The following is a 24,385-nucleotide window of genomic DNA, read 5'->3' on the forward strand; positions in this document are numbered from 1 at the left end:
TCAGAAGTTGTATGGGGTGAATTGGCCTGATTTTTATTGGTATTCCTCTCTGCAGGCCATTGAGCTGTAATTTCTTCCATATTGCTCAATCATTTATCCCTCTTCCTCCTGCTTTTAATGTTTCCACTATTATGTTAAAATTTATTTTGCTATAGTCTCTTCTGTTAATTTGTTGTTTAAGACTATTTTTAATGCTTTATTGTCATTTTAGTGAGGTTTTGGAGGGAAAGATGATATACATGTGATTAACCTACCATTTTTCACTAGAAGTCTATTAGCATTGGAGGTATATATTTCCAGATTTTTCCCTCATTTTTCTTTTACACTTTTAAATATTGTATCAGTTAACTGTCGTCACAAAAATGTTATTTGACAAAGCACTCCAAAACTCAGTGTCTTAAAACAACAATACGCATTTACTTAGCTCATGTGTCTGTAAGTCAGATAGGTGTCAGCTGATCTAGGTTGGATATGGCTAGACAGTTTGTTGGTTTCATCGGGGCTCATTCATGCATCAGCAGCTGACTGTAGTTGGCTCATCTAGGCTGGGCGCTTCGCCACATGTCTGTCATCCTCATGGACCAGGGGACTAATTTAGGCATATTCTTCTCATAGTGATGGGAGAGACACAACTGCGAACAAGCCCAATGAGGCTTGAGCTTTTGACGTTTCTGGTTGTATCACATGTGCTTATATTGCATTGATCAAAACATAACACATGGCTGATCTCAGGGGTGGGTATTTCCATCCTGTCCACAATGGGGGGACACTGCAAAGTTATATGGCAAAGAGCCTGGACATAGGGAGGGGTTAAGAATTGGGGCCAAAAATACAGTCTACCACGTCAGTAAACATTTAGTCTGTCATTTTTCATGGCTGCTTACTGTTCCGTTGTGTTGATGAATAAATAGAAATTCTTTAACCAACTTATACTATTAAATATCTAGTTAATTTCCCAGTTTTCAGCTGTTTAAATAATACTATAGTTGATTTTCTTTCTTTTTTTTAATTTTTAATTTTTAAATTTTTTTGGCCGCATCATGCAGCTTGTGGGATCTTAGTTCCCAAACCAGGGATCGAACCCGGGCCACGGCAGTGAAAGTGCTGAGTCTTAACCACTGGACTGCCAGGGAATTCCCATACAGTTAATTTTCTAATATAATTTCTAACAGTAATTGTCACACTCATGTTCAATTATTTTCTTACTCTAAAGTCCTAGAAATAGAATTATTGTGTCACTGGGTGTATACCTTCTTTAGGATTTCTGAAATTTATCACTAAATTGCCTTCAAGAGTTTTACCAACTTATACTCTCATAAGAAGTGTATGAGAGCTCTTATTTCTCTACATTATTGCTGAATAGTTTGCACACTTAGGAAATAAAGACTCAAAAGTTGTACATAGGACCTTTTACTTAGAGTTTACTTACCTTTTCTAGGGTGGCACATGGGAATGACTTAGGTCTTCATAAGACATTGCTTCGCTTGGAGTGGTTGTAGTTAGTCCTTCTGTAGGTCATTTAGTTTAACTTATTATCAAGTTACTTGAAATGACTCTTTGCTGTCTGTGAACATCCCCTGCCTCAGTTCCTGTTTCCAGAGTGTCCAGCTCAGGTAGACTCATTTATCAAGGTGCCTGGTGTCCATTAAAGTAAGGACTGTATGAGGCAGCCTGGCAGAAGGGATTGAGCACTGGCCTTTGGAAATGTCACCTTTAAAATAGCCGAGCACAAAGGTAGAAAGACTAAAGACATGCTCTCTGAGGTGTGTACAATGGAAGTCTCACACAAAAACGTAAAGTATGCCATTTTAAGAACATCTTTCAAAAGACCCTTTAAGTCAATGGAACGATTTTGTTTGGGGGAAAAAAATGTAAAAAAGTTATACGTAACTCCTTTGCAGCCACATTGTTTTTGGTTCCACAGAAAAAAATTTTTTTTATTATGTCACTCTAGATTTCTGTCAAATGAATTTTATGAACATTTTTGTAATATTGTATGCACAGTTTTGTTTTAATTTTATTACTTGTTTCATATGAATCATGAATGACATTAGTCACATTTGTTAATTTCTTTACATCAAAATTTAAGTTTTTAAAATTTTAAGAGTAGTTCAAGTACTTGGTAAAAATAAAAGAAATTCAAACATATGAAATGGGAAGTAAAAGTCTTTTATCATCCCACCCTACCCCACCTCCACTTCCATTCCTCAGGTATATTTGTCATGGGGTCCCAGGCCTTCCCTTTTGCTGGACACTTAAGTTATTTTCCATTGTTGGCAGCTGTAAGTAGAGACCGTTGCAAGTAACATTTCTAATCTGTTAAAATATTTGAAGAATTCTATTTTAGTTAGGTCTCTGAACTATTCTCTTTGAATATATTAGTAATCCCTATTAGCAGTATATACAAAGTTCAGTTATAAAATCTGCAGGTCATATTTCTATATTTCACATTTGTACCACATAATTAGATATTTAATAAAATTCATGAAGGAATAATTCACTCTTTATTTAAAGAAGAAAACAGTTGGGAGAATTCACAAAAGAAGGGATCTAAATGACTAAAAACTATGAAAAAATATTCAACTCCTTAGATAACTAATAAAGAAAAGCAAATTGAAATAACAAAAGAAGTGGTGTTTTTATTCCCTTTCAAATTGGCAAAGATTTTAGAAGATAATTCTCAGGTCTGGCAAAGTGCTATCAAACTGGCATTTTCCCACATGGCAAGTTGACTTGTAAATTAGTACAGACCTCTTGGGAAGCAGTTTGGCAGTAGTTCAAGTGTTTGTTCTTTTGATTTATGAATTTTAATTTTGATAACCTATCCTGAAGTAGTGCAGAATTACAGACCAAGCTTTATGATGCTAAGTCATTAATTGCAGGATTATTTATAATGATTAGAACAATTGGAAAATACTTCAAAGTAGAGAGAGGAATGGCTAAGTAAAACATGGTTTGCCCACGTAATTAAAGAAAACACAGTTTACCCATGCACATGATATTTGAAAATAATTGTAAATTATGTGAGGATACATTTATTTTTTAAAAGCTGAATACAAAATTGTGTATTTTAATAAAGTATAATCTCAACTATGTTAAAACTACAACACAAATAGAAAGAGATTCCAAAAGAGTAATACTTGTTTCTGCAGAGTAAGTTCATGAGTAATTTTTATTTCCTCCTCATATCTGTTTTTTCCCAAAGTTTCTTCAATGAGCACATAATTTAAAATAAATTAAATTGATTGATAAGAAGATAGGGACAGTGGAAGTAAACTAGGTACCTCTCTCCCCAGACTTCCGTGGAGCAGGTGCCCCCACAGAAGGGAGTGGCCTCATTTGCTTTGTCCCCTTGACTCCTTCTACTTGCCCTCCTTTGACTTCCTTTGTGGCAGCCCAGGGTTGCCTGGGACACTCTGAGAGCCACAGGCCAGGACAAAGCCCAGACCATTGTATTGTGATGTCCTTGTTGGGGTGTTGGCCAGGAAACTCAAGTCTGTGGGCAGGGTTGATGTTCGTTTAGTGGAGCAGCTTGGGTTTTACTTCAAAGGTTGGGGCTTTGGTGAAGGAGCTGATTAAAATACTCCATCCCTCTGAAGTCATCTTCATTAGGCTTTCAAAAGGAAAACAAACAGATGTTAATAGGTACTCCTGCTTATTCACTGTTGGTGTTTGTCAACAATGAGATGCTCCAGACTAGAAATTCTTGAGGTTTGCCGCCCAAGGACCCTTCCGACTCTCCTTATTCCACCAAAAGAGGCCTGGGTGACAGGACTTGCTTCCCAAGGAAAAAGAAGAATCAGTACTATCCGAGGTGGTTCAGAGTAAGAGCTCAGGCTGCTGTGATGTCAGACAGATGTCAATGAAAAAATGTTACCTGCAAAATCAGTAAACAAATGTGTCACAGCCCTCAAGCCATCACATTACAGCTGCCCCTATGATGAGCCCCGAGGGAACTCAGGATAGAAACAGGATGCTCCCCATCTAGAGGTCAGTCACTGCAGCCACCCCTGAAGGTGCACCCTGAGGAGACTCAGGATGAGAAAGCACAGGCCCAGATAGCTGAGGTGCATATCAAAGGAATGATTTCAGAGAGCCCAGACGCTTGAATCTTCCCATACATAGAAAAGCGCTAAATTCCTTAACTTGAGATACCTGGTTTTCTCTAATTAACAGTAATCTTTTGATGTTCCGACTACATGGTCTTTGTTGCAAAAACTACTATATATCTCGGCTCCTCTCTTACCTCTTTGGAAGCAGTCTCTCAGAGCTATCTGAGATACTGTGTCCCAGGCTTAAGTCCTCAGTTTTGTCCACCAAATAAAACATAACTCTCAACTTTTAGGTTGTGCATTTTTTTTTCAGTCGACACAGATCTCATAGCTAATCCTAGTTCTAGCACTTCCTGGCATTATCACTGTAAGCAAGTCACTTAACTGTTTAGGGCCTCAGTTTCCTTGTCTATAACATGGGGACTGAAACAGTCCCTACTGCATAGAGTAAATGTAAAGAATGAATGAGATGAGGAGAAAATAAAAAATGAATGAGATGGTGCATGTGAAACACTTAGCATAGTGTGGGAGCATGAACTAGATGCTCAGTAAATGATGGTGCTGATTGTTACTCTTGATAATATTTGAAGATATTAAAAGATCCCTCAGGACTTCCTCTTGGGAGAACATCAGAATCACAACTAACTGCTGAACGATCATTGACAGGAAGACACTGGAACTCACCAAAAAAGATACCCCACATCCAATGACAAAGGAGAAGTCACAATGAGATGGTAGGAGGGGTACAATCATAATAAAATCAAATCCCATTACCGCTGGGTGGGTGACTCACAAACTGGAGAACAATTATACCACAGAAGTCCACCCACTGGAGTGAAGGTTCTGAGCCCCACGTCAGGCTTCCCAACCTGGGGGTCCGGCAATGGGAGGAGGAATTCCCAGAGAATCAGACTTTGAAGGCTAGTAGGATTTGATTGCAGGACTTCGCCAGGACTGGGGGAAATAGAGACTCCACTCTTGGAGGGCACACAAAGTAGTGTGCACATCAGGACCCAGGGGGAAGGAGCAGTGACCCCATTGGAAACTGAACCAGACCTACCTGCTAGTGTTGGAGGGTCTCCTGCAGAGGCAGGGGGCGGCTGTGGCTCACTATGGGGACAAGGACACTGGCAGCAGAAGCTCAGGGAAGTAATCCTTGGCGTGAGCCCTCCCAGAGTCCACCATTAGCCCCACCAAAGAGCCTGTAGGCACCAGCCACCAGTACTGGGTCGCCTCAGGCCAAACAACAAACAGGGAGGGAACTCAGCCCCACCCATCAGCAAACAGGCAGATTAAAGTTTTACTGAGCTCTGCCCACCAGAGCAACAGCCAGCTCTACCCACCACCAGTCCCTCCCATCAGGAAGCTTGCACAAGCCTCTTCGATAGCCTCATCCACCAGAGGGCAGACAGCAGAAGCAAGAAGAATTAGAATCCTGCAGCCTGTGGAATGAAAACCACATTCACAGAAAGATGGACAAAGTGAAAAGGCCAAGGACTATGTACCAGATGAAGGAAGAAGATAAAACCCCAGAAAAACAACTAAATGAAATGGAGATAGGCAACCTTCCAGAAAAAGAGTTCAGAATAATGATAGTGGAGATGATCCAGGACCTTGGGAAAAGAATAGAGGTAAAGATCGAGAAGATGCAAGAAATCTTTAAAAAAGACCTAGAAGAATTAAAGAACAAACAGAGATGAATAATACAATAACTGAAATGAAAAATACACTAAAAGGAATCAATAGTAGAACAACTGAGGCAGAAGAATGGATAAGTGACCTGTAAGACAAAATGGTGGAAATCACTGCTGTGGAACTGACTAAAGAAAAAAGATTGAAAAGAAATGAAGACAGCCTAAGAGACCTCTGGGAGAACATTAAACACAACAACATTCGCATTATAGGGGTTCCAGAAAGAGAAGAGAGAGAGAAAGGACCCGAGAGAATATTTGAAGAGACTATAGTCGAAAACTTCCCTAACATGGGAAAGGAAATACCCACCCAAGTCCAGGAAGCGCAGAGAGTCCCAGGCAGGATAAAACCAAGGAGAAACACGCTGAGACACATAGTAATCAAGTTGAGAAAAATTAAAGACAAAGAAAAATTATTAAAAGCAACAAGGGAAAAATGACAAATAACATACAAGGGAACTCCCATAAGATTAACAGCTGATTTCTCAGCAGAAACTCTACAGGCCAGAAGGGAGTGGCACGATATATTTAAAGTGCTGAAAGGGAGGAACCTACAACCAAGAATACTCTACCCGGCAAGGATCTCATTCAGATTTGATGGAGAAATCAAAAGCTTTACAGACAAGCAAAAGCTAAGAAAATTCACCACCAAACCAACTCTACAACAAATGCTAAAGGAATTTCCGTAAGTGGGAAACACAAGAGAAGAAAAGGGCCTACAGAAACAAACCCAAAACAATTAAGAAAATGGTAACAGGAACATACATATCAATAATTACCTTAAATGTGAATGGATTAAATGCTCCAACCAGAAGACACAGGCTGGCTGAATGGATACAAAAACAAGACCCATATATATGCTGTCTACAAGAGACCCACTTCAGACCTAGGGACACGTACAGACTGAAAGTGAGGGGATGGAAAAAGATATTCCATGCAAATGGAAATCAAAAGAAAGCTGGAGTGGCAATACTCTTATCAGATAGAGTAGACTTTATTTTTTTTTTAAATAATCAGGCCAAGTTTATTGAAACTAGACTTCATTTTCAAACAAGTTAATCTTGTGATTAATCTTTTTTTTTTTAAATAAAGCCATTTCTTTAGTTTTTAATTTATTTATTTTATGGCTGTGTTGGGTCTTCGTTTCTGTGCGAGGGCCCTTCTCTAGTTGTGGCAAGGGGGGGCCACTCTTCATCGCGGCGTGCGGGCCTCTCACTATCGTGGCCTCTCCCGTTGCGGAGCACAGGCTCCAGACGCGCAGGCTCAGTATTTGTGGCTCACGGGCCCAGTTGCTCCGTGGCATGTGGGACCCTCCCAGACCAGGGCTCGAACCCGTGTCCCCTGCATTGGCAGGCAGATTCTCAACCACTGCGCCACCAGGGAAGCCCCAAATAGACTTTAAAATAAAGAATCTTACAAGAGACAAGGAAGTACACCACATAATGATCAAGGGATCAATCCAACAAGAAGGGCTTACCTGGTGGTGCAGTGGTTAGGAATATGCCTGCCAGTTCAGGGGACACGGGTTCTGACCCTGGTCCGGGAAGATCCCACATGCCACGGAGCAGTGAAGCCTGTGAGCCACAACTACTAAGCCTGCACTCTATTGCCCGCAAGCCACACTACTGAAGCTCTTGCACCTAGAGCCCATGCTCCGCAACAAGAGAAGCCACCGCAATGAGAAGCCCACGCACTGCAAGGAAGGGTAACCCCTGCTCGCTACAACTAGAGAAAGCCTGCACGCAGCAACGAAGACCCAACACAGCCAAAAATAAATAAATAAATTTATAAAAAATATACAAGAAGAAGATATAACAATTATAAATATACATGCACCCAACACAGGAGCACCTCAATACATAAGGCAAATGCTAACAGCTATAAAAGAGGGAATCAACAGTAACACAATAGTTACTGTCATAACTATTGTAATAGTGGGGGACTTTAACACTTCACTTACACCAATGGACAGATCGTTCAGACAGAAAATTAATAAGGAAACACAAGCTTTAAATGACACAATAGACCAGATAGATTTAACTGATATTTATAGGACATTCCATCCGAAAACATCAGATTACACTTTCTTCTCAAGTGCACACGGAACATTCTCCAGGATACATCACATCTTGGGTCACAAATCAAGCCTCAGTAAATTTAAGAAAATTGAAATCATATCAAGCATATTTTCCAACCACAACGCTATGGTTTATTAGAAATAAATTACAGGGAAAAAAACATTAAAAACACAAACACATGGAGGCTAAACAATACATTACTAAATAACCAAGAGATCACTGAAGAAATCAAAGAGGAAATAAAAAAATACCTAGAGACAAATGACAATGAAAACACAACAATCCAAAACCTATGGGATGCAGCAAAAGCAGTTCTAAGAGGGAAGTTTATAGCAATACAATCCTACCTCAAGAAACAAGAAAAATCTCAAGTAAACAATCTAACCTTACACCTAAGGGAACTAGAGAAAGAAGAACAAACAAAACCCAAAGTTAGCGGAAGGAAAGAAATCATAAAGATCAGAGCAGAAATAAATGATATAGAAACAAAGAAAACAATAGCAAAGATCAATAAAACTAAAAGCTGGTTCTTTGAGAAGAGAAACAAAATTGATAAACCATTAACCAGGCTCATCAAGAAAAAGAGGGAGAGCACTCAAATCAATAAAATTAGAAATGAAAAAGGAGAAGTTACAACAGACACCGCAGAAATACAAAGGCATCCTAAGAGACAACTACAAGCAACTCTATGCCAATAAAATGGACAACCTGGAAAAAATGGACAAATTCTTATAAGCTTCCAGGACTGAACCAGGAAGAAATAGAAAATATGAACAGACCAATCACAAGTAATGAAATTGAGACTATGATTAAAAATCTTCCAACAAGCAAAAGTCCAGGACCAGATGGCTTCACAGGTGAATTCTATCAAACATTTAGAGAAGAGATAACACCCATCCTTCTCAAACTCTTCCAAAAAATTGCAGAGGAAGTAACACTCCCAAACTCATTCTACGAGGCCACCATCACCCTGATACCAAAACCAGACAAAGATACTACAAAAAAAGAAAATTACAGACCAATATCACTGATGAATATAGATGCAAAATCTTCAACAGAATACTAGCAAACAGAATCCAACAACACATTAAAAGGATCATATACCATGATCAAGTGGGATTCACCCCAGGGATTCAAGGATTCTTCAATATATGCAAATCAATCAATGTGATACACCATATTAACAAATTGAAGAATAAAAACCATATGATCATCTCAATAGATGCAGAAAAAGCTTTTGACAAAATTCAACATCCATTTATGATAAAAACTCTGCAGAAAGTGGGCATAGAGGGAACCTACCTCAGCATAATAAAGGCCATATACGACAAACCCACTGCAAACATCATTCTCAATGATGAAAAACTGAAAGCATTTCCTCGAAGATCAGGAACAAGACAAGGATATCCACTCTCGCCACTCTTATTCAACATAGTTTTGGAAGTCCTAGCCATGGCAATCAGAGAAGAAAAAGAAATAAGAGGAATACAAATTGGAAAAGAAGAATGAAAACTGTCACTGTTTCAGTTGACATGATACTATACGTAGACAATCCTAAAGATGCCACTAGAAAACTACTAGAGCTAATCAATGAATTTGGTAAAGCCACAGGATACAAAATTAATGCACAGAAATCTCTTGCATTCCTATACACTAACAACGAAAGATCAAAAAGAGAAATTAAGGTAACAATCCCATTCACCGTTGCAACAAAAAGAATAAAATACCTAGGAATAAACCTACCTAAGGAGGTAAAAAACCTGTACTCAGAAAACTGTAAGACACTGATGAAAGAAATCAAAGATGACACAATCAGGTCTCATTGAATGCGGCTGCAGCTTTCCAGATTGCTGTTTTCTCCTCCAGCGGACCCAGGCCTGCGCTCCAGCAACCATGTCTAAGGGACCTGCAGTTGGCATTGATCTTGCACCACCTATTCTTGTGTGGTTATCTTCCAGCACGGAAAGGTGGAAATAATTGCCAGTGATCAGGGGAACCGAACTACCCCAAGTTATGTCACCTTTACTGATACCGAATGATTGATTTGTGATGCTGCAAAGAACCAAGTTGCAAGAATCCCACCAACATGGGTTTTGATGCCAAACGCCTCATTGGACAAAGATTTGATGATCTGTTGTCCAGTCTGATATGAAGCATTGGCCCTTTATAGTGGTGAATGATTCAGGCAGGCCTAAGGTTCAAGTAGAATACAAGGGAGAGACAAAAAGTTTCTATCCAGAGGAGGTGTCATCCATGGTTTTGACAAAGATGAAGGAAATAGCAGAAGCCTACCTTGGGAAGACTGTTACCAATGCTGTTGTCACAGTACCTGCTTACTTTAATGACTCTCAGCATCAGGCTACCAAAGATGCTGGAACTATTGCTGGGCTCAATGTACTTAGAATCATCAACGAGCCAACTGCTGCTGCTGTTGCCTATGACTTAGACAAAAAGATTGGAGCAGAAAGAAATGCGCTGATCTTTGATTTAGGTGGTGGCACTTTTGATGTGTCAGTCCTCACTATTGAGGATGGAATCTTTGAGGTGAAGTCTACAGCTGGAGATACCCACTTAGGTGGAGAAGACTTTGACAACCGGATGGTCAACCATCTTATTGCAGAGTTCAAGTGCAAGCACAAGAAGGGCATCAGTGAGAACAAGAAGGCTGTCCGTCGCCTTCGTACTGCTTGTGAGCATGCTAAGCACACTCTATCTTCCAGCACCCAGGCCACTATTGAGATTGATTCCCTCTGTGAAGGAATCGACTTCTATACCTCAATTACCCGTGCCCGATTTGAAGAACTGAATGCTGACCTGTTCCGTGGCACACTGGACCCTGTGGAGAAAGCCCTTCGGGATGCCAAGCTAGACAAGTCTCAGATCCATGATATTGTCCTGGTGGGTGGTTCAACCCGCATCCCCAAGAATCAGAAACTTCTACAGGACTTCTTCAACGGGAAAGAACTGAATAAGAGCATCAACCCTGATGAGGCTGTTGCTTATGGTGCAGCTGTCCAGGCAGCCATTCTATCTGGAGACAAATCTGAAAATGTTCAAGACTTGCTGCTGTTGGATGTCACTCCTCTTTCCCTTGGAACTGAAACTGCTGGTGGAGTCATGACTGTCCTCAAGAGCAACACCACCATTCCCACCAAGCAGACGCAGACCTTCACAACCTACTTGGACAACCAGCCCGGTATTCATTCAGGTTTTTGAAGGTGAGCGTGCCATGACCAAGGATAACAACCTGCTTGGCAAGTTTGAACTCACAGGCATACCTCCTGCCCCCTGTGGTGTTCCTCAGATTGAAGTCACTTTTGATATTGATGCCAATGGCATCCTCAGTGTCTCTGCTGTGGATAAGAGCACAGGAAAAGAGAACAAAATTACCATCACTAATGACAAGGGCCGTTTGAGCAAGGAAGACATTGAACGCATGGTTCAGGAAGCAGAGAAGTACAAAGCTGAAGATGAGAAGCAGCGGGATAAGTTGTCTTCGAAGAATCCTCTTGAATCCTATGCTTTCAACATGAAAGCTACTGTTGACGATGAGAAACTTCAAGGCAAGATTAATGATGAGGACAAACAGAAGATTCTTGATAAGTGTAATGAAATGATCAACTGTCTTGATAAGAACCAGACTGTAGAGAAGGAAGAATTTGAACATCAGCAGAAGGAGCTGGAAAAAGTCTGCAACCCCATCATTACCAAGCTGTACCAGAGCTCAGGAGGCATGCCAGGAGGAATGCCAGGAGGAATGCCCGGGGGCTTCCCTGGTGGTGGAACTCCTCCATCTGATGGTGCCTCCTCTGGGCCCACCATTGAAGAGGTCGATTAAGCCAACCTAGCATAGATTTAGCATTGTTCCACAAAACATTGAAGGACCCAAATTTATAGCAAATTCCATGGCAGTTTTAAAGTTGAGCTGCTGTAATAAACTCGGCAATCTTGATACTTGAACATGGAACATGTGCACAGGGAAAGGAAATAACATTGTACTTTACAAGCACTGTATTGTAAGTGGAAAATGCAATGTCTTAAATAAAACGGTATTTAAAATTGGCACCATAAAAAAAAAAAAAAGATGACACAAACAGATGTAGAGATATACCATGTTCTTGGATTGGAACAATCAATATTGTGAAAATGACTGTACTAGCCAAAGCAATCTACAGAGTCAATGCAATCCCTATCAAATTACCAGTGGCATTTTTTACAGAACTAGAACAAAAAATCTTAAAATTTGTATGGAGACACAGAAGACCCTGAATAGCCAAAGCAATCCTGAGGGGAAAAAACAGAGCTGGAGGAATCAGACTCCCTGACTTCAGACTATACTACAAAGCTACGGTAATCAAGACAATATGGTACTGGCACAAAGACAGAAATATAGATCAATGGAACAGGATAGAAAGCCCAGAGATAAACCCATGCACCTATGGTCAACTAATCTATGACAAAGGAGGCAAGGATATACAATGGAGAAAAGACAGTCTCTTCGATAAGTGGTGCTGGGAAAACTGGACAGCTACATGTAAAAGAATTTAATTAGAACACCATACACAAAAATAAACTCAAAATGGTTAAAGACCTAAATGTAAGACAGGACACTATAAAACTCTTAGAGGAAAACATAGGAAGAACACTCTTTGACTTGACATAAATCACAGCAAGATCTTTTTTGATCCACCTCCTAGAGTAATGGAAATAAAAACAGAAATAAACAAATGGGACCTAATGAAGCTTAAAAGCTTTTGCATAGCAAAGGAAACTATAAACAAGATGAAAAGACAGCCCTCAGAATGGGAGAAAATATTTGCAAACGAAGCAACGGACAAAGGATCAACATCCAAAATATATAAACAGCTCATGCAGCTCAATATCAAAAAAACAAGCAACCCAATCAGAAAATGGGCAGAAGAACTAAATAGACATTTCTCCAAGGAAGACATACAGATGGCCAAGAGGCACATGAAAAGCTGCTCAACATCACTAATTATTAGAGAAATGCAAATCAAAGCTACAATGAGGTTATCACCTCACACCAGTTAGAATGGGCATCATCAGAAAATCTACAAACAACAAATGCTGGAGAGGGTGTGGAGAAAAGGGAACCCTCTTGCACTCTTGGTGGGAATGTAAATTGATACAGCCACTGTAGATAACAGTATGGAGTTTCCTTAAAAACTAAAAATAGAATTACCATATGACCCAGGAATCCTACTACTGTGCATATACCCAGAGAAGAACATAATTCAAAAAGACACATGCACCCCAATGTTCATTGCAGCACTATTTGCAATAGGCAAGTCATGGAAGCAACTTAAATGCCCATCGACAGATGAATGGATACAGAAGATGTGGTACATATATACAATGGAATATTGCCATAAAAAGGAATAAAATTGGGTCATTTGTAGAGACGTGGATGGACCTATAGACTGTCATTCAGAGTGAAGTAAGTCAGAAAGAGAAAAACAGATATCGTATATTAACACATATATGTGGAATGGTACAGATGAACCGGTTTGCAAGGCAGAAATAGAGACACAGATGTAGAGAACAAATGTATGGACACCAAGGGTGGAAAGCAGGTGGTGGGGAGTGGTGGTGGGATGAATTGGGAGATTGGGATTGACATATATACACTAATATGTATAAAATAGATAACTGATAAGAACGTGCTGTATAAAATAAAATAAAATAAAATAAATAAATAAAGATCCCTCAGGATTGACAGGGTCTTCCTGAGCTTTCTGTTGTTTTTGGTTTTTTTAAATTTATCTATTTAATTTATTTATTTTTGGCTGCGTTGGGTCTTCGTTGCTGTGTGCGGGCTTTCTCTAGGTGCGACGAGCAGGGACTACTCTTCAGTGTGGTGCACGGGCTTCAGTAGTTGTGGCACATGGGCTCAGTAGTTGTGGCACGTGGGCCTTAGAGCGCAGGCTCGTTAGTTGTGGCGCATGGGCTTAGTTGCTCCACGACATGTGGGATCTTCCTGGACCAGGGCTCAAACCTGTATCCCCTGCATTGGCAGGTGGATTCTTAACCACTGTGCCACCAGGGAAGCCCCTTCCTGAGCTTTCTGGAGAAAACTGGGAGAAGGTTAAAATGAGAGGTTCTCTTCCTGGAGCGCAGCCCTGGAAGAACATGGCAGAGTGATGAACCTGAGCTCTGATGAGCCCATCACTTCCATATGAGGTTCCTCTGCGGTAAATGAGGCCTTACCCATGAAGAGAGTCTTAGAGGACCCAAAGGCCCAAGGACCCTAGGACGAAGCAGCCTGGGGTTTTGTCAGATCAACCGAAAACCTGCTGGTTCTAGTTTCCTGTGCTGTAGCCTCAGGCAGATCACACAGCCTCTAGAGCTTCAGTTTGATCCCAGAGATAAGATCTGCCTCATGGATTAGTAGAGGAATAAATAAACACAGAATGCTTAGCATGATTCCTTAGCAAAACCCGCTCAACAAATAGTTGCTCTGCTTATTGTGATTTTTATGGTACAGCCATAGATTGAGAATCAAGAAGGTAGCATAGTGCTGCAGTTACAGATTCAGGGCTCTGGAATGAGACTGTCTGGGTTCAAATTCTATCACCATTCATTAGTTTTGTGACCCTGAGCAAATAAAGTCTCTGTCCTTCAGTTTACTTATCTGTGAAATGGGGATAGTAATTTTATCCGCTCCATGGAGTTATTGGAAGGACTAAATGACTTAATACATGTAAAATGCTTATAGTCATGGCTGGAACAGAGTACGTGCTCAGAGAATTGTCATCATCATCATCACTGATGTGGATGGATTACTCTGAGAAAGCCTGTGCTGTTGAAAGAACACTTGGCAAGGAGTATAGAACACTGGGCCAGGCCCTAGCCCCTCCTCCTGCCCAGTAGTCTTGCTTGCTCTCAGGCCCTAGTGCAACTTCCTCTTCTGAGTGTCCTGGGAGACCTCAGCCCTTTTGACCACATTCCAATCTGTCCCACTGCCTGTCCTGGTACAGGTCCCTGTCTGTGACCCAGTCTCTGCTCATTCTACTTGAATTCCTTATCTTGAACCAGTTTCCATAGCTCCACCTCATCTACATTCCTGCTCTGTCCTGTAGCTCTGCCACCCACCCAGGCCCAGGTCACTTCAAGGTACAGTCCCTGGGGGCAGAGTGTTACCCCAGGTCTTGCCCAGGCTTGTGGCCACCATGCTGACACCAATAGAGAGTTGGAAAACATATTCAAAGCTAGATTGGATAGATAATGAAATTCCCTGATACTGTAGCCAGTGCACACATACATTTGACTGATTTACTTTATAAATTTATTTATTTGTTTGTTTGTTTCTTTAATTTTTGGCTGTGTTGGGTCTTCGTTGCTGCATGCGGGCTTTCTCTAGTTGCGGCGAGCGGGAGCTACTCTTCATTGTGGTGTGCGGGCTTCTCATTGCGGTGGCTTCTCTTGTTGCGAAGCATGGGCTCTAGGCACGCAGGCTTCAGTAGTTGTGGCACGTGGGCTCAGTAGTTGTGGCGCACGGGCTTATTTGCTCTGCGGCATGTGGGATCTTCCCAGGCCAGGGCTCAAACCCATGTTCCTTGCATTGGCAGGCAGATTCTTAACCACGGCACCACCAGGGAAGCCCTACTTTAGTATTCTTGTGATAAGGCCAAAGACTAGAGCTTGTATAGGAAACCTAGTGACTGAGTATCTGGGCAATTTTAGCAGATAAATGGTAGATTATATCTTTCTTTGGTAAAATTCACAGTCTTCTTGGTATAGTTCCTCCTGGTTAGCTGAGCAGGATGCCCTAGCTCTTGCCCAAATGAGGCTGCCACTTCAGGCATTATTTGAGATGTCATGTCTAGGCTTGTAGACATGTTTTTGATTGACTGTGCAAGCTAAGCCTTCCCTGATCCGACCCCTACCTACCTGCTTGCTGAGACTTTTTAGATTATAAATTTTTGTTGAAGTATAACACATACACAGAAAAGTGCACATTAAGAAACAGGGATGTTACCAACATCCACAAAAGCCCCTTTTTCACCCTCTTCCAGTCACTCCTTCCAACTCTGTTTTTGCCATGTTGAGCCAATTACAGTCTCTGCCCCTCCACCCCCAGCACACCATTCTTTCCCTCGCCCTCCTGCCTGTGCACATGCTCTTCCCTTGGACTGCCGGCCTCACCTACTCATTGTTCAAAACTCAGGTGTCAGCTTCCCCTGATGCGCTCCGAATACTTCCTTTGCACTTTCCTCCCGTATTTTGTCATTGTTTACTGGGAGCTCCCTGAGGACAGAGACTGTCTGAGTCACCAGTCTCCCGCACCCAGCATGGCTTGGCATAGAGCAGACACTCCAGAAATGTTGGTGTGTTGCATGGTTCATCTAAAATATCTGAAGACACCTTTTACTTTTTTCTTCCCTGACCCTGCCCCAAGCACATCGCCTCCTCCTGCCTTCCTAACCCATTCTTCTTGCCTCTTCTAGTTTTTTAAAAAAACATGCCAGCCCTGTCTGAGTCTCTTGTGTGCCTCCATCCTCCCCCTCACTTTTGCTCAGACTGTGCATGTGCCCCATCCACACCTGCCCCAGCATCCCACACACCAGGCTCCTGACTGTTGCAGCACCATGGTTCTGCCCCCAGACCAGAGGCCTCAGCCATCTGATAGTTTACTCCACATTCTCTGTGCTGGCTCCCTACCACAAGTCCTCAACTGCTATTCTGCAGGCTCTGTTTTATTCAAGAGGCAGATTTATTTTGTGCTTTGCCCATGTTTCATTACTCTGTGTTTTTTTGTTTCAGTTATTTTTAAAAATATCTTTATTGGAGTATAATTGCTTTAAAATGTTGTGTTAGTTTCTGCTGTACAACAAAGTGAATCAGCTATATGTATACATATATCCCCATATCCCCTCCCTCTTGAGCCTCCCTCCTGCCCTCCCTATCCCACCCATCTAGGTCGTCACAAAGGACTCTGTGTTTTATACTTCATAAGTTTTCCTTCCTCAAGAACATTGGTTTCAACCAGAGTTATGATGGTGATCATTTCACAAGATGTACACATAGCAAATCATTATGTGTATACCTGACTAGTGGGAGTGTGAGAGTGGGAGGGGCGTTGAATAGCTGAGGTGTCTGGGGAGATGCTGATGCCACTTACTGGTAGACTAGCAGAAGGAACAGATTTTTCCTTCCTAATGGTTTCATCCAAGGAAGGAAGGTTGCTTCTTCCTGATCTTGGGAGCAAGTATTCTAAAACTCACAAGTCCATTTTTTAGCTAGGAGCTGTTTCTTCTCTCTTGGACCTTATAAATAGTTAGCTGCTCCAGACAAGTAATTACTGATCTCAGGCAATTAGGGCAGGAGGTGGCTGTGTTTATTTCACTCCCTGGTGTCTCCTGGGGGAGAGAGAGGTGAAAGTCATGTGTTTGTTTCCACCACATTTGTAAGAATGGATGGAACTGGAACATTATCCCTCCTCTGTTAACAGACACATGGGCCTCTTCTCACTCCCACCACCACCAATCTCTGTAGAAAACAGTGTTAAATTTAAAAGTTCTTTCCAGCTTTTCCCCTCTCTTTGCTGGTTTCCTCCAAAATATCATTCAACTTTTTGGCCTAGTCAAGGAATTCTGAGTCCACCCTAGCTGTTGGGCTCCAGAATAGCACCTTTCCCACCACTGCCATCTCCCTGTCTCAGAGTTGACCCAGTTCTGGTTCGGGGTGTGTGGGGACCTCTGCTAGTAGCACAGCTTGGCTGGGCATGATCTGTCCCTGCTCAGTCATATTTACAAGTACCCTGGATACAGAACATCATGTTGGCACTAACCAACGTGATGAAATAGCCCATCCCATAGAGTTCTGTCCTTGGTCTTTTACTTCCTCCTTTCTCTGCCTTCCTTCCACTTTCTTTCAACCAGGAATTGTTTCTAGCTGGTGAGTTTCCTTGGTTTGAGGGATGGAGGACTCAAAGTTCTTTTCTCTCCACTTACTCTTCTATGAAGTAGTCACATTCATAACCCTCCCTCTTCCAGGGTGGCTCTTAGATGTTTCAAGTACAGATCTTCCTTGACTTATGCTGGGGTTATGTCCCAGTAAACCCCTCGTAGGTTGAAAATATCCTAAGTTAAAACTACATTGAATACACCTCACCTACTGAACATAAGAGCTTAGCTTAGCCTAGCCTACCTTAAATGTGCCCAGAACACTTACATTAGCCTACAGTTGGGCAAAATCATCTAATACAAAGCCTATTTTATAATAAAGTGCTGAATATTTCATGTAATTTATTGAATCTGTACTAAGAGTGAAAAACAGAATAGTTATATGGGTACAGAACGGTTGTAAGTGTATCAGTTGTTTAACCTCGTGATCGAGTGGCTGACTGCGAGCCGCGGCTGCAGCTGCCCAGCATCACGAGAGAATATGTACTGCATACCACTAGCTTGGGGAAAAAAATGAAAATTCAAAATTAGAAGTATGGTTTCTACTGAATGCATATTGCTTTTGCACCATCATCAAATCTAAAAATCGTTAAGTCAAACCACTGTATATACACCACTTTGGTGGGCAAAAAAGTCCTATGGAACATCTGCTTCTGTTTGTCTTGGGAGCTGGGTTGGGAGAGGGTAAAATTCCCTGGACTGAGTGGAGTGAATAATTCCTTCTTTTATGAAACACCATTGAGAAGATGTCTGTTGTTTTCAGTAAAAGTTGACCCCACACTAATAAGAGTGACCATGAGCACTGTTACTTGATGAAATATTATCATTATAGATACCAGCCTCGGACCATCAATTGAACTCTACTGATTTCTGGGCCACTTTAAAATCTCTGTGGTAAACTGGGTTTCTCTAGCCTTGATTTTAGGGTACTCTGTTGTCTTAAACCATCTGAAAGGGAATAGCTACTTGTTTTTTTTAAAAAAAGATACCATTTTTTTCTTACATCCATCTAGTTTTTTTTTAATTGAAGTATAGTTGATTTACAATGTTGTATTAGTTTCTGTTGTAGAGCAAAGTGATTCAGTTATACATATGTATATATCCTTTTTCATATTGTTTTCCATTATGGTTTACTACATGATATTGAATATAGTTCCCTGTACTATACAGTAGGACCTTGTTGTTTATCTATTTTATGTATAGTAGTTTGTGTCTGATAATCCCAAACTCCTAACTTATCCCTCTGCCACCCCCCTTTCGCCTTTGGTAACCGTAAGTTTGTTTTCTATGTCTGTGAGTTGTGTCATATTTTAGATTCCACACATAAGTGATATCATATGGTATTTGTCCTTCTCTTTCTGACTCACTTCACTTAGTATGATAATCTCTTGGTCTATCCATGTTGCTTCAAATGGCATTATTTCATTCTTTTTTTATGGCTGAGTAGTATTCCATTGTGTACATGTACCACATTTTCTTTATCTATTTATCTGTCGGTGGACATACAGGTTGTTTCCATGTCTTGGCACTATTACATAGCAGCACTATTGTAAATAGTGCTGCTATGAACATGGGATGCATATATCTTTTTGAATTACAGTTTTCTCCAGATATATGCCCAAGAGTGGGATTACTGGATTATATAGCAGCTCTATTTTTTAGTTTTTTAAGGAACCTCCATACGGTTTTCTAGTGGCTGCACCAACTTACATCCCCACCAGTCGTGTAAGAGGCTTCCCTTTTCTCCACACCCTTTCCAACATTTGTTATTTGTAGACTTTTTAATGATGGCCCTTCTGACCAGTGTGAGGTGGTACCTCATTGTAGTTTTGATTTGCATTTCTCTAATAATTAGCGATGTTGAGCATCTTTTCATGTGCCTGTTGGCCGTCTGTGTGTCTTCTTTGGAGAAATGTCTGTTTAGGTCTTTTGCCCATTTTTTGATTGGGTTGTTTGTTTTTTTGTTATTGAGTTGTGTGAGCTGTTTGTACAATATATTTTGGCAATTAATCCCTTGTCAGTCGCATTGTTTGCAAATATTTTCTCCCAGTCCATGGGTTGTCTTTTTGTTTTGTTTATGGTTTCCTTTGCTGTGCAAAAGCTTCCAAGTTTGATTAGGTCCCATTTGTTTATTTTTGCTTTTATTTCTATTGCCTTGGGAGACAAGATATCAGTTTTTTTCTTATGACAAAAACAAAGCATATTTATTATAGGAAGTTTAGAAAATATGGAGAAACAAAAATGAAAAATCATCCATAATCCAACCACCCAGAGAAAAACACTGTGGAATCTGTGGCCTAGCCTTTTAGTTTAGGGGGTTTTTTTGGCCGCACCACGCATCTGTGGGATCTGAGTTCGCCGACCAGGGATCGAACCTGGGACCTCAGCAGTGAAAGAGCAGAGTCTTAACCACTGGACCGCCAGGGAATTCCCACCTTTTAGTTTTTCTAAAAATGTATTTATTCATTTTTTAAAAAAGGGGTTATAGTATGTATCTCTTTTATGATCTTCAATTAATAGATTGTGATAAACATCTTTCCATGTCATTGAAAATTCTTTATAACATCATGTTTAATAATTCTACAGTGGTACATTTTATGTAGGGAATAGGGACATTATTAATAAAAATTAATATATTTTAATTTGAAAAAATAATAAACATATGGCCTGAAGAGAGTACATAAGGAAGGGATGTTATAAAAATAGTGATGGGGTGTTGCAACAAACAAAAGCATACGTTTCACAGCTCTGAATCACGTAAGCAATAATTGTAGGCTTAATCAATTGGTAAGTTAAATAGGACATGGACGTTAACAAACTTGATTCCTTTATTCATCTTCGGGCTGAAGTTTTGTAAAATCTTTCTGGGTCTGAAAATTTTACAAGAAATATACCTGTGGTATCTCAGGTTGCTAAAGGTAAGTGGTTTTGACTTCCTTGGTTTCCTTTCATCAGAAATCAAGCCAAGATCCTTCCACTCCTGTGAGTTTGCATAGCATCTTATGCACCAGGAGATATTTGACAGGTGATTATTTGAGCAGTTATGGAACGTTTCTTGTTTTGGGGAGTCGCTGAATCTAATCCTAATTGATGTGGCTGGATTAGTCCATATATTTATTTCTTTTTACATTCCATATATTTATTTCTTTTTACAGGTAGTGCCTTCCTCAGTGCTATCTTTCTTGCCTTAGCAACATACCAGTCTCTTTACCCACTCACCTTGTTTGTCCCAGGACTCCTCTATCTCCTCCAGGTAAGCACTTGCTGGTCAGAAGCCAACACTCAGGTGACATTTAATACGTGGCCTGTTCCCTGCTTAGGGGAGAGAAGGGCAAGGCACAATAAAGGCAATAGGACTGGGTCCCCAATTCACATTAGCTTGCTTCTACTTGACAACGCAAAGAAACTTGACTAACTTTAAACAAAGTGGACCTAATGATCATTATGTTCTAATTATACATATCATTGCAAATGTATCAGTGCGTTTCATTTTCATGTTTGTAATTGGGATCTACCAACCATCTTGCATTCTCCTTTCTTCACCTAATATTCACAGATCCTTCTCTGAGCCCATTTAACTATTTTGTATAACCACACTCACCTTGTAAGGTTCTTGCATGGATGAAACGTAGTGGGTGCACCTCTTGCAATGTTTGGACCATAGTGGGTGATCAGTAGTTTAATTGAAGAATACAAACTGCTGGCATTTACTGAGAACATACTACATGTCAGTCACTATGCTGAACACTCTATAGGCATCTTCTCATTTCAACCTCAGAAGAACTTTATGGGGTAGGTCATATTATTAGCCATATAATAATCTAGTATTAGCCATATTAGACACATGAATTGCAACTGGAATGTAGGGCGGTTTAGTCACTTGCCTGAGGTCACACAGCCAGCAAGTGACTGCCGAGAGGTGAGCTTGGGTGGTCTGACGCAAGAGGCTGCTCTCTAACCTTAATCTGTCTTTTCTACTCAAATAAGAATACACACATCTCCTCAAGAGCAAGTAACTGCTTGCAGGTCCTGCATGGTCCAAATCCATTCTTAGAAGAGAAACATTTCTTGAAGTGTATGGAGGGCAATGCCAGAATTCAAACCAAGAAATGTCTGCTTTCAGAGCCCTTGTTCTTAATTATAAACACTGTTGCTGAAACTGAGTGTATACCTCCATTTATTGAAATAGACCATGTACTTGTCATTTTAAGTGACTTCATATATCTTTGTGTTGATGTTGATGTACACAATGATACATGTTTAGCTTGATCTTTCTCCTATTTGGGGAATTTGAGATGTGCCCTAGTTGTCACTAATACAAATAGTGTAGACATTTGTTTTTAAGTTATTTCCTTAAGGTGTGTTCCTCCAGCTGAATCATTGGATCCAAAGGTGTGAGAAGTTTTATAGTTCTTATGAGGCAAGACCAGAGTGTTCACCAGAAAGCCAGAGCCAATTTGCAGTGCCGCCCACCATCAGTATCTGAAGTGAAGTGAACCACTTCCTCCCAGGTCGCCAGCACTGGCTTTTCAAATTCGATTTATGATCGCTAATTTAATAGATGTACCATCATACTGTGAAGTTATTTTACTTTGATTTTCTTTCTAGATCCTTGTTGAATGCAAACATTTTCCCACGTAACAATATGCTGTTGGTATTTTCTTTCTGGCTTCATATTTACAGTTTATTCTTTAGAAAGTCCGAGCACCAAGAAGAATGCATGCAACCAAATTTTTGTGCAACTATTTGTTAAATACATACTACGAAAAATATGTTTACTCATACACATGAACTGACCAAAAAATTTTAAACTGTTTGTTAAGCCAAATACTAAATACTACCTTAAGTAAAATAGCTTTTGTTTAAAACTCAAGGAAATTTCCTCCTGACAACAATGGACAGTACAACTGAGTCATGAAATCAAGCAGCTCAACCAGTCACTTTATTCAGTCCCTCCCTCTACCAATATGTACTGAGCGTCCCAAGTCCAGTATGCTAGACACTATGGTAGACTCTGCAGATAAAAAGCAATGGAAGGTTATGGAGCTGGGAATGCTGCAGGAAGACTGCTCTGGCAGCAGCCTTTGTCATGGAGTGCAGTGAGGAGGAGCTGAGGTTGGGAAAGGTTAGGCCACTCTGTTAGATCGAGTCAGAGGGCTTGGTCGGGGGCCCAGACCAGTGTCAGGGCAAGTGGAGAGATGAGGGACTAGATGCAGAATTCTAGGGAGTAGAATTGGCTTTGCTGGCAGCCGTATATATGTGGTGAACAGGACTGGAAAGAGTGAGATGAACTTCAGGACCCATTTATGTAGAAATTACAATCCCAGCCCATACTATATTTACATGTTTTTATATAAGTATATGAAGTGGCCTTGAAAGGCAGTAGGGCCTTGTGAGTCATGGTAGTGTATTTGGAAAGTCAATCCAATCACATCCAGGAAATAAACCCATTTGTTTAAATATGAGGGAGGGAACAGAAGGGGAAATTATCTTTAGGTGTGAGTTTCTCACAGAGACCCATAGGCTCCAAGGAGAGAAACTAGAACTAATGGGTGGGAACTACAAGGAGCCCAGTATAAGGCAGTTCTGGGATAGCATAGGATACCTCAAGTGAGGTGAGTTCCCTGTGGATCAGAGTGTTTAGGCCACATACTGAATTGCCACATATTGGGGAGTTGTAGCAAAGCTGTAAGCGTCAGCATGGGTAGCTAGACCTGATAGTCTTAAAAATCCTTTCATTCCCCAAATTGAATTGGATTTGATAACCACAAGGAAGTGATAACATCTGCTCTTGCCGTTACATTTTTCTCAAGAGTTTTCAGAGCCCTCTGTAGGCATATACATCCCTCTAGGAAAGGTTATGTGATGTACATAAGAGCACAGGCTTGACTGGGACATCTTAAGATGGAAAGCAAAGTAATCTTAAAGACTAATGGTACTATATCAAAAGAACAAGAACAATGGAACCAGCCCAAAGGGGCTTCTACTGGCTAAATTTAGTATATTCTGAGCATCAAAAGAATAATTACTGCAAGTAATTGTAAAACACTGAATAAATAAGAGTCTGTGTGTCCATAGTGATGCTCAGAAAAGGGGCAAGGAGAGAAAAAATGCATGTGCCATCATTAGATATGGCCATTTTCATCAATTTCTTGCTCTGAAAATCAATACTTAAATGGAAAGAACTAAGCAGTTACCCTTTCTTTTTATTTTTTATTTATTTATTTTAAAAATTTTATTTATTTATTTGGTTGTGCCCGGTCTTAGTTGCTGCAGGTGGGCTCCTTAGTTGTGGCATGCGAACTCTTAGTTGCGGCATGCATGTGGGATCTACTTCCCTGGCCAGGGATCGAACCTGGGCCCCCTGCATTGGGATCGCTGAGTCTTAACCGCTGAGCCACCAGGGAAGTCCCATACCCTTTCCTTTTCAAAGGAGCTATAGTTCTTCCCTAGCTAATGAAGGAAAGTTCTTTACAGAAAATTGCCAGCTTATAACCGTAGAAGGAAGGATAGAATAGTAAATCATCAGTGAAATTATTAAATCTAGCAAAGATCATCATTGGACGCTAAAGTCATTAGATGAAAGATTTTTGGAGAACAGAATATTTGCATTTGCATGGTGCCAAAGTAGTACCCCC

At 40.7% G+C, this 24,385-nt stretch overlaps 1 protein-coding gene and 1 pseudogene across 1 annotated transcript in view; both read left to right on the forward strand.

Annotated features, from left to right (window-relative positions):
• Positions 1-24,385, forward strand: part of PIGU (phosphatidylinositol glycan anchor biosynthesis class U) — a 107,409-nt gene that overhangs the window by 40,025 nt on the left and 42,999 nt on the right. Inside the window, exon 7 of the mRNA XM_036826433.1 lies at positions 20,903-21,000. Coding sequence (XP_036682328.1) covers positions 20,903-21,000 — 98 coding nt within the window. The remainder of the gene's footprint in view (positions 1-20,902; positions 21,001-24,385) is intronic.
• On the forward strand, positions 9,715-11,674 carry LOC118881467 (annotated as a pseudogene).

The sequence above is a fragment of the Balaenoptera musculus genome, chromosome 15 (assembly GCF_009873245.2).
Source record: "Balaenoptera musculus isolate JJ_BM4_2016_0621 chromosome 15, mBalMus1.pri.v3, whole genome shotgun sequence".
Taxonomy (NCBI): domain Eukaryota; kingdom Metazoa; phylum Chordata; class Mammalia; order Artiodactyla; family Balaenopteridae; genus Balaenoptera; species Balaenoptera musculus.